The sequence below is a fragment of the Epargyreus clarus genome, unplaced genomic scaffold (assembly GCF_041222505.1).
Source record: "Epargyreus clarus isolate Ecla_fem2 unplaced genomic scaffold, WU_Ecla_fem_2.2 ptg000024l, whole genome shotgun sequence".
NCBI classification, from domain to species: Eukaryota; Metazoa; Arthropoda; class Insecta; order Lepidoptera; family Hesperiidae; genus Epargyreus; species Epargyreus clarus.
Genome location: NW_027332231.1, coordinates 440,445 through 453,969, shown reverse-complemented (window position 1 = coordinate 453,969; position 13,525 = coordinate 440,445). Strand labels below are relative to the sequence as shown.

Below are 13,525 nucleotides of genomic sequence, written 5' to 3'. Positions count from 1 at the left end.
AGGTACATTATTTTAAAGACTGAAAAAACAAATGCATATTTTTTATTACATTTTTTTATTTAACAAAGCCGGTTTTTTATTTCGTATAGCACTGCCCTTTTATGCGTACTTACCTAAATATAATATACCCAATAGAAAAATAAAATAAGGTATATAAATTACGCTGTTTTTGAGTACTTTTACCAAATAAGTGCTTGTTTTTTTTAAATATACATATCCTACACTACCAACAGTAAGTAAGTAAGTATATGGTATATAGGTAGGAACTATTCTAATAGTTCATTAAATTTTAAGTGCTTACAAAAATGTTTTAATATCTTAAGTATAAGGAATAATTTCAATAATTCAATAAATAAATAAATATCGATAAAATACGCAATTTACTTTTCGCAGCACTAATATTAGGTGACCGCTCAAGGCCAGCCGGCGTGACACAATAGCTTTTCTATTGTTTATCGTTTTCTTGGCGCTGACGAGTGGTTTCGGAACGCCAATGTCGGCTTATCCCGACAACGCGTGACGTCATAAGGGAACTAGAGATGCGCCACTTCTATAAAATTTTCAATCGAGTATGAACTCTGGTAGGTAATATTTGGGTCAAATTTTTAGGCTATTTGAATTAAAATTATGTCAATTCGACAATTTTTTGTGACAATGTAAGTTATTTTAAAATAAAACAAGCGAATCTGAAAGATAAAGTTATCAATCTTATATTTATATTTACATCGTATGGTTATGGTCACATCCCTATTTTTGCAGAGTATTGTTTACAATAAATCTTTGTGGCATATTTGTTTGTTTTGTACTGTGGCTGTGAAAAGGTTAAAAACAATTGAAAGCCTCTAAACGGCCCTGTCGTCACACCAATAAATTTGACTATCTATAATATAAACATTGAAATATTGTTTAAACTGGAATGAGAAATGGTTAATGTGGCATTTACAAGCTCTTGATAGTGCGCTTTAAAAACATACATCGGGGAAATTTCGAACAGATCGAAAATTCCTGCCTTACCGAAACTTAATTCCAAAAGATTTTAAGGGGAAAATCCACCGAATTTAATTCAAAATACCACGCTTAAGCTTCGTAAACATCTTTGTCGCCAGCTCGCAAATGCCAGAATACGGATAACTTTAGACTTAACTAGACAGCTGGCCGGAGTTTGGCCTTCCCACTCTCCCCACAAGCCTCAATCAAAAGTACCTACTGATAGCATTTATATGTATAAATAGTAACTTAAAATTTTAAAATAATCAAATAATTTTAAAAATTAGGCACAATAATTTACCTGAATATTTTGATGTCTTTGTCAGCAATTATTATATTTTACCCAAAATGCTAAGTCGAAATAAATATGTTTAAAAATTTAAAAATCATCCTTTGATGTGTTTGGTTATTAGATTAGAACCTTTTTTATCTCATGCTGATACATAAATACACCATCTTTAAACCCAGGTGTCTAGCTAAGTTAACCGGATTTTAATAGTGCCTGTGACATAAACGGTGCATATAAATGTGCTTTACTATAGTTATGTTTTATTACATTTTTATCTTTGTCTTTGGTTATAAATAGAGACACAAATAAGATATTAAAAATTAGAGATATCTGCTGCAGAGACGCGCCGAGAGATCACTTTGTGGACAAGAACATGATAAGCCTGAAAAAAAAATAAAGCTTTAAATATTGTTATTTTTTCATATCTATAAGAAGGTATTTATAAGAAGGTGGTTGACAACGTACTAACGTAATGATATACAGGGTGAATTTTTAAAACGGGCCTTCAGGGCCAAATCCGAAACTATAAGGATTAGCGAAAAATGCTGAAAGGAGTTACGAGGCCGATTTTGATAAAAATTAAAACTGCATCATTAGTTTTTTAAAATATCTTTTTCCCTAGCCGGGAATCGAACGAGTTAATTTAAAAAAAAAATACACCCTCTATATTATTCCACCATCTGATAGTGTCGCTTATAAGAATCAAATTCTGGGAAGTAATGTTATGTGACAAATTAAAGGAAAAGGAAAATTTTGAAGAAAATACATATTTTTCCATACATTGCCATACTAATCCTTAAGGATTATACATAACAAATGATTTGTGTAATTCTTTAGAAACATACGTAAGTCATACCATTGAAGAATTTGTTGGTTAATCAACTAATTATTCGATGTTATAACTGTGACATACGGCTTAGTATGAGTAAGTAATAGTTTGGCAAGTAAATTAACGCCGTTTTTAGGATTTATTTTTTAATAAAAATAGATAAGTGATTAAATATTAAATTGTCATTGTTTGTTGTTTATAACTACGTTTCAACAGTAAATATAATTTTCTATATCTCTTTGTTTAGTTATCACTCGGATTTGACTCGATTAAGACATTCTCGCAAATTGTCAATTTTACATCTGTATTAAACGAAACTCCGCCCATAGCAAGTTAAATCTATTATAATGGTAGGACCAAAGTAACCTTAACTAAGTCGGACATAAAAATATAAATTCTTGAAGAAGACAACGTCCATTACGAATGATTTGAAACATTGAGCCAAAAAATTGTTAATACGTGAAATGTTTAAATTGATGAATGGCGGGAACTTAACTGCCAAATTAATATAAAAAAATATGTGTTTTCTTAAAATTGAGGCTTTTCCTTTAGTTTGTCATTTATCATTACTTCCCAGATTTTGATACTTATAAGCAACACTATCACATAGTGGAATAATATAGAGGGTGTATTTTTTTTCAAAATGAACTCGTTCGATTCCCGGCTAGGGAAAAAGTTATTTTAAAAAAGTAATGATGCAGTTTTAGTTTTTATCAAAATCGGCCTCGTAACTCCTTTCAGCATTTTTCGCTAATCCTCATAGTTTCGGATTTGGCCCTGAAGGCCCGTTTTAAAAATTCACCCTGTATATATTTTATAATATATACTTATTAAATCATTTTAATATGTATTTTTTCTTACTTCTAATACATATTTATAATATCTGCTGTTTTCACTATTGTTTGTCGTTTTTTTTTTTTTTTTTTTTCTTGCTTTGTAACACCTGCTGCAAATTCTCTACATCCACCCAGGGTTGACTGGTAGAGAATGCCATCAGGCATTATGTTTGCCCTTTTGCACATTTTTTAGAGGTGATGCAATAAATTTTAAATAAATAAATAAATAAATAAGTGATTAAATAGTAAATTGTTATTGTTTGTTGTTTATAACTACGTTTCAACAGTAAATATAATTTTCTATATCTCTTTGTTTAGTTATCACTCGGATTTGACTCGAAAAAGACATTCTCGCAAATTGTCAATTTTACATCTGTATTAAACGATACTCGGCCCATAGCAAGTTAAATCTATTACAATGGTTCTAAAAGTAACCTTAACAAAGTCGGACATAAAAATATAAATTCTTGAAGAGCAAAACGTCCATTTCGAATGATTTGAAACTTTAAGCCAAAAAATTGTTAATACGCGAAATGTTTAAATTGATGAATGGCGGGAACTTAACTGCCAAATTAATATAAAAAAATATGTATTTTCTTAAAATTGAGGCTTTTCCTTTGGTTTGTCATTTATCATTACTTCCCAGATTTTGATCCTTATAAGCAACACTATCAGATAGTGGAATAATATAGAGGGTGTATTTTTTTTCAAAATGAACTCGTTCGATTCCCGGCTAGGGAAAAAGTTATTTTAAAAAAGTAATGATGCAGTTTTAGTTTTTATCAAAATCGGCCTCGTAACTCCTCTCAGCATTTTTAGCTAATCCTTATAGTTTCGGATTTGGCCCTGAAGGCCCGTTTTAAAAATTCACCCTGTATATTGCGTATGTGTGTTTGTGGTTTCGGGGTAAGTTAGATATGCATGAGTGCGTGAGGGTGTGTGTGTGTGTGTGCATATGCGTGTCTCAGCGGAAGTGTATGGCCTTGTTGGAGAGCAGGCGGTCGGTGTCGACGGGGTGTGTGTGCGCGTGTCTCACCGGATGTGTATGGCCTTGTTGGAGAGCAGGCGGTCGGTGTCGGCGGGGTGTGTGTGCGCGTGTCTCACCGGATGTGTATGGCCTTGTTGGAGAGCAGGCGGTCGGTGTCGGCGGGGTGTGTGTGCGCGTGTCTCACCGGAAGTGTATGGCCTTGTTGGAGAGCAGGCGGTCGGTGTCGGCGGGGTGTGTGTGCGCGTGTCTCACCGGAAGTGTATGGCCTTGTTGGAGAGCAGGCGGTCGGTGTCGGCGGGGTGTGTGTGCGCGTGTCTCACCGGAAGTGTATGGCCTTGTTGGAGAGCAGGCGGTCGGTGTCGGCGGGGTGTGTGTGCGCGTGTCTCACCGGAAGTGTATGGCCTTGTTGGAGAGCAGGCGGTCGGTGTCGGCGGGGTGTGTGTGCGCGTGTCTCACCGGAAGTGTATGGCCTTGTTGGAGAGCAGGCGGTCGGTGTCGGCGGGGTGTGTGTGCGCGTGTCTCACCGGAAGTGTATGGCCTTGTTGGAGAGCAGGCGGTCGGTGTCGGCGGGGTGTGTGTGCGCGTGTCTCACCGGAAGTGTATGGCCTTGTTGGAGAGCAGGCGGTCGGTGTCGGCGGGGTGTGTGTGCGCGTGTCTCACCGGAAGTGTATGGCCTTGTTGGAGAGCAGGCGGTCGGTGTCGGCGGGGTGTGTGTGCGCGTGTCTCACCGGAAGTGTATGGCCTTGTTGGAGAGCAGGCGGTCGGTGTCGGCGGGGTGTGTGTGCGCGTGTCTCACCGGAAGTGTATGGCCTTGTTGGAGAGCAGGCGGTCGGTGTCGGCGGGGTGTGTGTGCGCGTGTCTCACCGGAAGTGTATGGCCTTGTTGGAGAGCAGGCGGTCGGTGTCGGCGGGGTGTGTGTGCGCGTGTCTCACCGGAAGTGTATGGCCTTGTTGGAGAGCAGGCGGTCGGTGTCGGCGGGGTGTGTGTGCGCGTGTCTCACCGGAAGTGTATGGCCTTGTTGGAGAGCAGGCGGTTGGTGTCGGCGGGGTCTGCGAGCGGCAGGGCGCGGGGCGGCGCGGCGTCGTCGTCGCGGAAGGCGTGCGCGCAGACGGCCGCCCGCAGCGCCGCCTCGCCGAAGGGGCCGCGCACCCACACCCACTGCAGCTGCAGCGGGCACACCGTCTTGCTCTTCAGGATCAGCTGCCGGACAACACTATCGTTAATCATTTGCAATTTTTACACAGTGTGGACTATTTACTGACGGCATTGGTTAGTATTTTTCAAAAATACATTCGAAGCGGCTTGAGGGATTTTAACATATGTGGTCGTTGAATTCGTCTAAGTCGTGGTATTATTTTAAGCAGGAATTTAAAATTCAGGCTTTAAAATTTGAAAGCCACACAAAACAAAATTTATAAAGACAGTCGGAAACAAACATTTAGGTATGTGTATTCTGTAAAGTAAGATATGCCCAAAACTTCCAGACGATTTTCATATACTCAAAATAAACCCTTCAAAAAGCTTTAGCTGTTTAATTATGCATCCCTGGCATTTAATACTTTATATTACCTACGATGGCATGGCAAGTAATGAAATGACTTGACTACTACGTCCTGGTTTTACTAAATATTCAGTCCCCACTGACCTGGTAAGTGATCTCCCGCTGCGAGCTCTGCGTGGGGTCGCGCTGGTTCTTGTTGACGAACGCCTTCACCACCCACTGGTGGCCGAACGCCGTGAACCGCGACGTCTCGTAGAACAGCTTGTGCATGAACTCCTCCGTGCGGTACGGCTTCAGCTGCAAGTCTACGACAAGTATCAAATATTAGCTGTACATCATGTTTTTAAGAGTCTGATAGCGCGAGGGGCAAATGAAAGAATAGAAAACCATTTACCAACCAATAGTAATTTACCTATAGTTTCGAGGAGAGTCTCTATTTTTCTAAAATTTTGATTTAATTTGGGAAAACTGTAATCAACTAGAGACTAATGACATAGTAATTATGTATTTATAATTACGTAGCTATTTTCGTACAAAAAATATGTAAACTTAATAAAATGCAATACGTACTAATCCGAGGCGTTCCATCGCGTATCTGTGGCTAACCTCAAGTAGGAATTTTATATACTTACTCCGATTTTGATCATGGATGTCAAGTAGCCACTTAACATCAGGTAAGCCCGTTTGCCATTTCAATATTATAAAAGAACACAGGGGCACATTTTAATATAAAATGTATACCGTTCAATAAATTCATATTTGTGGTCAGAAGTTGTTTAGTAGTTAGTCAAAGGCGATACATAAATCGCACGCTTACCATTAAACGTGATCTTCTCGTAGGAGAGCAGGTCGAGTATCTGTTCGTACAGCGCGTACGTGTCTGCGGCGCGGCGCTCGCGCTCGGCCAGCGCGTCCAGCACGTCGGCGGCGGAGCGCGCGGGGTGCGCGCACGCCGCCTCGTGCGCGCCCGCCTCGTGCGCCGGCCCGCGCCACGGACACCCGATGCACGCGTAGCGGCACCCCGTCAGCCTGCGGGGGAGGCCGCGTTTACACTAACACTGCTACCGACACACTACCGGCTGAGTGTTGCCGACTACTGCTAGGTTGAAACACCTGCAGATATGTGGTTACCAACCTATATACAGGTCTGTATTTACCAACCTAGTTAGTTTTGAAGGTAGTAGAACCCTTTGTGGTTCGACTCCGGCGGCACCGCCGCCACACCCATTTCTGCCTCATAACAGCAGTGTTAAACGCTGGTGTGTTCTGGTTTGAAGGGTGTGGTAATGGAGACACACTTTTCTGAGGCGCTCCAACTTAATCCTCAGGAGTAGCGACGCATCTGTGGCCGACCTCAGATAGGAATATGTAATCCTATCTGGGGTTGATTATAGGTGCCCATGGGCGGCAGTAGCCACTTATCATCAGGTGGACTGCATGCTCGTCTGCTACTCCTATATTATAGAAAAATCCTAGTTAGGCTTTAATCGCCCTCACACGCCGAGGGGCCCCTGCTAAATTTATACACGGTAAAACGACCATAAATCGCGCTCCCTGAACCCTTACAAACCCTGACTACGCTGTTCCCTTCCCCAATTGGAAATGTAAAATTGTAGATTGAAGTGGTAAATGAACAGCTTCTGAATTTTTAATTTCACCATCCCTCCTAATACTTCTATAAGAATCTCTGGTTTATCTCAAAATTCATGACATTTAACCTTCAACATCAAAACCGGGATTGATAATAAACATAATAGCGTGTGTTAGGTATTATATTGTTAGTGTAACATATTATTAATTTTCTAAAATTTAGGTACTTACATTTCATAAAAGAGCTAGATTACAGAAAAATATATTACCATTTTCTCTAATCTAGCTCTTACCTAAATGAAAAGTTTTAGCACAAATAGTTTACTGACAATACGTATAGAACGCAGTGAAAATATTTTTTCTGAAGAGGAAGACAGTAAGTGATGCTATCTGACACAATGTGACTTTATTACGTGTATGTCTTGTTGAAAACATACATTCCTCGAGTAATATCGAATCTACATGCTCTTTCTTTGATTGTTATAAACTTCACTAGCACCTATGTTCGTTCATAAGTCATAAACGAAAGTTCAAAGGGATTGTTAAACCTAGCACATGCTCTGAATTAACACGAGCCGGCTGCGATCTACCAGTAAATGAGTTTGGTTCGCATCACACCAGGTGTTATCAAGCGGTTACGACTAATGTTAGTGAAATCGAGCAACAGGTCTTCGATAAGGACACTCCACGGTCGCTCTGAAACTAATTATCATTTCAACGAGCTCGTCAGGACTAAATAATACTAATAAATGTAATGAAAAATAAAGGTAAACTAAAACTTAGGTAAGAACTACGTATACAGAGGATTAACTAAATGGAGCAGATAAACAAATATATTAAACTAAGGACCCTCCTTAGTAACAAAGGTAAAAATTCAGAGCACGTTGAAATGATGTATTAGCGTCGAGAACCACAAGCGTCACCGAATGATCTGAACACACCTGCGATACCTACGGCGCTTGACCGGCGCTTCCGTCACCTCGGACACGAGGTACGTTCTTCTCAAGGCGGATAGCAGGAGAGAATATACACTGGCTACAATGCGAACCAAACCATCGAACAAGCGAGCCTTGCGCGACGAGTCTATCGTTAGTTGCGCGAACTTGTATTGCCTGAGGGAGAAAACGGTCGGTCAGGAATACTATAGAAAATATCTTTACTTTACAGCTCTAGTTTTTCAAATATACGTAAATGGACACGTAAGGTGTTTAATTGCCTACACTACTGGTCTAGCTGAGGATATTTTGAGCACAAAAAATCCATTTCAAATATAATATGTAGGGACCTCTTTTAAGAAAATCTTAGTATTTTTTTAAAAGAGATCGGCCACACTCAGACCTGAGGCGTGCCCGCACTAATTAATTAGTTGCTTAATTATTTATTGCTAAATTAATTACACTTCTTTGTTAATTACTTGTTAATTAAAATTATGAAAGTTTTAAGTTAGGATGTAGTATGTTTGTTAAGGGTGTCCCTGATATCTACAACACAGATATTCCTTAAGTATTTAATTTTGCATATTCTATTAATTCCCGTGATCACTTGCTATCCTGTCCGTCGAAAGTAATGAAATAACGCACGAAATAGAATTTACGTTAGAGAAATGATTAGCCAAATTATTTACGCTTATCATAATGATACAGATAATTATACAGTTATCTACAGTCAGTGGCGCAGCTACGTACTTGGAGTTGATTTATTAAAATAGCATTAGCCAAAATGCATGGAATTTATGGATAAGTTAGTTCCACAGTAGTTATGTTAGAAACATAATTTGAGCAGTGGCAATAAATGATAAATATATTACCTCTCTTCGCATATTTTCTCTTCATGGGCCTGCAGGGAGTGTCTCGGGAACACTCGTGTGCAGTGCTTGCACTCAGACGGGAGCTCAGAGACAGTTTTCTCAACTGCCAGATTCCTCGAGGCAGTGGTCTTGGAGATTTCCACGCGACAGTTGGGGCAGGTGGCTGCCTCGTCCCGCAGCCGCGCGTCCGCTAGCAAGTGAGTGAAGCATGGAGCACACATCAGGTGCCCATTGCTGCACTGCAAGTCAACGCAAAATGGTTTTATTTTGGTTAATAAAAATAAGTTAATTTTATTAATAATTACAGTATGAATAATATAAATAGAAATTGCCTCCAATTTTTATATGCTTACATGTTGCAAATAATAAATGTGGTAAATATTTTTTAAAATTAATATCTTGCAGGTAAAAGTATGTGTAAAATATGTAAACAAGTAATTATTATAGATGCTAGACTTTTCTGTGAATAGTGTAAACTAATTTTTATTTCCAGACGCATCAATGTCAGAAGAAATTTCTCAATTTAAATGAAATGTGTGCTTGTATGCCTTCGTGCGTGTGTGTGTCTTTGACGTTTGATTTCACTCGACCCCATACTCCTGAACACAATATGTAAAATATAACATACCGCCACAAAAATAGAATATAGTATCCACTATGTGTATGTAGTCAGCATGCAGTCAGCATTTTAAAATAATTGAAAATTACTTCCACAAAAATTTCATGAGTGGTACGAATAATGTCACTTTTAATTACATAAAAAAGTGTATTTTTAATCAATTGATATTTTATGCAAAAAATTACAGGAGCAAATTTTGACTGGCCATAGCTTTTAACTTTAGAGGAAGGGATTTTCTCAATAAAGAAAGAACTAAATCTTTGATACATTTCTTTATTTATTGAAATGGTTGCTACATAGAACAATACAAACTAATTTTTAAACTATGTGAATGTACAGACTAGATATAAACATGATACCTTACAATATATATCACAGTATTAACAGTATATGACAATTTAACTACATCGAAAATATGTTGGTACATGAAAATAGGTTGTTGTCATACACAACTAATCGTAAATAAACTTCGACGACATCATTATAAGTGGCAGCGGCGGACCGCGCGCTAGCGATCCACGCCCAAACTTTAACATAACTTTAATATAAAGGAATATTACAATTTGTTTGCGAAATACGTCCAGAACACCGATCACAAAATGGTGATCGGAACAGAATGTTTCGCGTAGGCAGCGCCTAGCGTGTTGCAAGCGCGGCCGAACTCAACCTCTTACGTAAATGATAGAAATCTTAAAACAGCTGATAAGACGCGGCCATCAGCTGTTTTAGAATACCTGATACACGGCCGCCTGTGGCAAGTCCAGGCAAACTGCGCAGCAGAGAATGCCCCCGAGCCTGTTTTCGAGCTTCTCCGACTGCGCACAATCTGAAGCACTATCACTTTTGCGTTTCTTGGGCGAAGGCTCCCCGTCCTCTTTCACATCAATGGCGACCGTGGTCTCCTCGCTAGAAGAAGGAACGGGTTCGCCTTCGGGAGCCTCGGCCATTGTCGGATGTAAATATTAGATTTATAATGATATAAATAAATGTATATCAAAACACACTGACGTCAAACCCTATACAACACTACTGCGTCAAACAAATCAACATAAAAAAATCGGATCAACGCAATGGACAAAGGTTTGTTGTGTTTATATAGAACCCCCCACTGCGGCTTACTAGTGCGGCAATGCATAGTTAAGTAGAGTTTACATCGAGTCAAGTTCAAAACATAGCGATTATAATTAATAATCGATTTATTGTACAACTACAATATATTTAATTTTCAATTCAAGTACTTTTGATGTTTTTAGTTTATAATTGCAATTTTTTTATTAATGCTTAAACCATGTAAGCATTATTTAATCGAAATAATATGATGCAACTATTCTATTATGAAATTATTTGATATGGACATCGATATTGTCTATGATTCTATTTATAAACTTTTATTTTTATTACAGTGAACAACATCAACCATAATGGATGGATCTTGTGTTCCGGTTCCGTTCCGATAGCAGCGCGCGCACTTATCTTTGCTTTGCAAGCTTCTGCTGGGAATGATTAGTGTCCGCATTCCCAGAAATAAGAGAGCGAAAGTAGATTTTAGTGGCATGTTAATTATTTGCTCATGAGCATTAGAAATGATTTTATCATTAATAATAGATTAAATGTCTCGTGGTTCCTCTGCAGCTGCACCACTGCAATCATCCTACATACTACATATCATCATACTACAATAAGTCAAATATATTTTAATACTTACGGAATTCATCGCCTTTATCATTTTAAATACTTTTGTTTTTTTTTTACCCAATTGCAGAGGGTAACAGTTTTCGAGCATAATTATACTTATGATTCTCATTTTTTTTGCACAGGCTTAATATTTGAGATGTTATTGGATTTTTCTAAACTAAATGATGCGAATTACATAATCTATATTTGAGGCAATTAGTTTTTTGTTATTATAATTATTGCTCAGTACAGTGCAATACATACCAATTATGGAGAAGATAAACGGTTTGATTCCTGATCAGGTAGATACAATATGTAAAGAATATTAATAAAAATCAGAAGTAATGAATGTCTCACTAACTGCCTTGCTTATTACATAATTATTTAAGCCTAAACTAATTAAGCCAATTTAGAAGTGAGCTTTCACAAAATATTAAAAATCAGTACAGTTACAGTATTAAAAATCTTAACTTTTACTTATTTTATTATTGAATTTCATCTTAACTTTTACATTATATTATGAACTACATAAGTTCTTAATTAACTAATTAAATTACTTACATTTTTGAATATACACATTGATATAACTTTATAATACACTGAAAGGTATTGCATATACCATGTTATTTTATTTTAGCCCTGTATGTATTATTTTTTACACTCGGATTGATCAGCTTGCTTGCAACAGTTGGGAGGGAGGCTTGGGATGAAATAACTACATCATCATCTTGAAACCCAATAGTAAATTAATATGCCAAAGTAAAAAAAGAGCTATACATTGCTTGCTACTAAAATAACAAAAGAAGTGTATTACCTCAATAAAGAGGATCAAAATATAAATCTTAATATTTTAAATGAAGTCTTGTAGTGTATTTATATGTATAAAGTTCTGAAGTTATGAACAACACACAAATGAGAAACTTAGTAGTAGATTGTCTATCATAGCTGAAAACTGGCAAAACCACTTCAAACACAAAGACATATTTATATGGTAATATGTAATAATATATAGTATTAGTCTTTTCATAAGATTTAAATACATACTATATTCACTTAAATTATAAGTACAATTCAAAAGTCTCAGTACATTGTAAATATAACTAAATGCACTAATCTTGTCTATTCATGCGTCAAAGTTTTGGCTTTTTTGGTAATGAACCAAAGGCAGAGATGACAGTACTCTTGGTGCCCGTCACATTGCTGGTGAGTGGTTGCTGCAGCAAGCCAGGCTGCTTGATGGCCGGCTTGGCTGCCACGTTAGGTGCCGCTTGGTCCCACTTTGACTTTCTCTTTTTCTCATCATCACTCTCAGATTTCTTCACAACTCCCGTTATAAAGTCAATTTTAGACAAACGCTCCTTCTTTTCCTTCTCCCTCTTATTCATCTCCTGCATCTGGACCCTGGCCAGCTCATCATAGTAGGATTCCTTGCCCCACCTCAAGGGATCATAGATCTCCGGTGGGTAATTAGTGTCTAGCTCATTTATGTCACAAAATTGGATCAATTTTTCGTAGATGCTGGGATTTCTGAAGTTTTTCTTGTCTTGAATAATTTTATTCATATCTAGACCTTCCGTCAACATCCGCGTGTAGTGCTTAGCAATGAGGTCCTGCAGCTCCTTGGGACACTTGCCTGGCGGCTCGGGCGGGATAGCGACGCCGTCCTGCGAGTCGTCGGGGTCGGAGCGCGGCACCGCCTCGTCAGTGTCCGTCTCCATGGAGAGCCGGCGCATGTCGTCTCGGTTCTCCACGCTAGGCGACAATTGATCTTCGTCGGACACTATCGTATCGTCTACGTACGACACCAGCCTTCGCTTCGGCGAGACGGGAGCTGACGCAGGCTGCGCCACTTCCACTGTGGACTTGGGACTGGTCGGTTCTGATTGCGTAGTCTTAGGCTCTTCCTTGTCTGGTGTCTGTTGTCCGTCCTCCATGTCCTCCTCGCCCTCGGAGTCCGTGTAGGTAGCGGTGAGGGAAGCTAACGCTTGGGACGTCATGTTTCAAATTCGTGTGGCTCGTTCTAAATAAACACGTTTACGGTACAATTCAGCCGCTTTTTATACTTCCTATAAAACACGTTTGCGTTAATTATGTGAATACAATAATAATAATAATAAATAAAACCTAGAAGAGAATGGTGATTTAGATTACAAATTTTTGAACGAATGTCAATGTCCAATGTCAGACTCAGTGATCAAAAAAAGACATCAAATGAAAATGTCACAAAACAAGCAAAGGCAAATACAGGTAGCCCCAAAGAGTCTATGGGTAACCCTGACCGTTGAGTTATTAATATAGTTCCAATATTTTCTTATTATTATAATAAAAGGAAATTAATAACAAGTTATTTTTCTTATATTTATACATATAATAAACATGTAGTACATATCTGTATAACCTGAATG

General features: G+C 38.5%; 2 protein-coding genes across 3 annotated transcripts; both read right to left on the bottom strand.

The window, feature by feature from the left end:
• Window positions 1-828: 828 nt before the first annotated feature.
• LOC140752579 (zinc finger TRAF-type-containing protein 1 homolog) lies at window positions 829-11,438 on the bottom strand. Of its 2 annotated transcripts, XM_073086918.1 has the most exons (7): window positions 10,181-11,438; window positions 8,828-9,066; window positions 7,962-8,132; window positions 6,248-6,459; window positions 5,575-5,735; window positions 4,930-5,129; window positions 829-1,658 (listed from the first exon to the last, which is right to left on the bottom strand). In XM_073086918.1, exons 1-7 carry the CDS (start codon window positions 10,391-10,393, stop codon window positions 1,631-1,633), a joined length of 1,224 nt encoding a protein of 407 aa, XP_072943019.1. In that variant the 5' UTR covers window positions 10,394-11,438; the 3' UTR covers window positions 829-1,630. The 2 variants fall into 2 exon arrangements, with proteins under 2 accessions (XP_072943019.1, XP_072943020.1); XM_073086919.1 differs by lacking the exon at window positions 7,962-8,132.
• A 148-nt stretch (window positions 11,439-11,586) lies between these two features.
• Window positions 11,587-13,326, bottom strand: LOC140752580 (SAP30-binding protein). Its single transcript, XM_073086920.1, has one exon. It carries the CDS (start codon window positions 13,115-13,117, stop codon window positions 12,251-12,253), a length of 867 nt encoding a protein of 288 aa, XP_072943021.1. The 5' UTR covers window positions 13,118-13,326; the 3' UTR covers window positions 11,587-12,250.
• Between the last annotated feature and the right edge of the window lie 199 nt (window positions 13,327-13,525).

Excerpts from the sequence above, each read along its gene's own strand:
- LOC140752579 (XM_073086918.1), bottom strand. The coding sequence starts at position 10,393 with ATGGCCGAGGCTCCCGAAGGCGAACCCGTTCCTTCTTCTAGCGAGGAG. Across the intron at positions 6,460-7,961 it reads AAGCGCCGTAGGTATCGCAG|GCTGACGGGGTGCCGCTACG; the intron begins GTGTGTTCAGAT and ends CCTCCCCCGCAG. Across the intron at positions 5,736-6,247 it reads CGAGAAGATCACGTTTAATG|ACTTGCAGCTGAAGCCGTAC; the intron begins GTAAGCGTGCGA and ends TACTTGTCGTAG.
- LOC140752580 (XM_073086920.1), bottom strand. The coding sequence starts at position 13,117 with ATGACGTCCCAAGCGTTAGCTTCCCTCACCGCTACCTACACGGACTCC.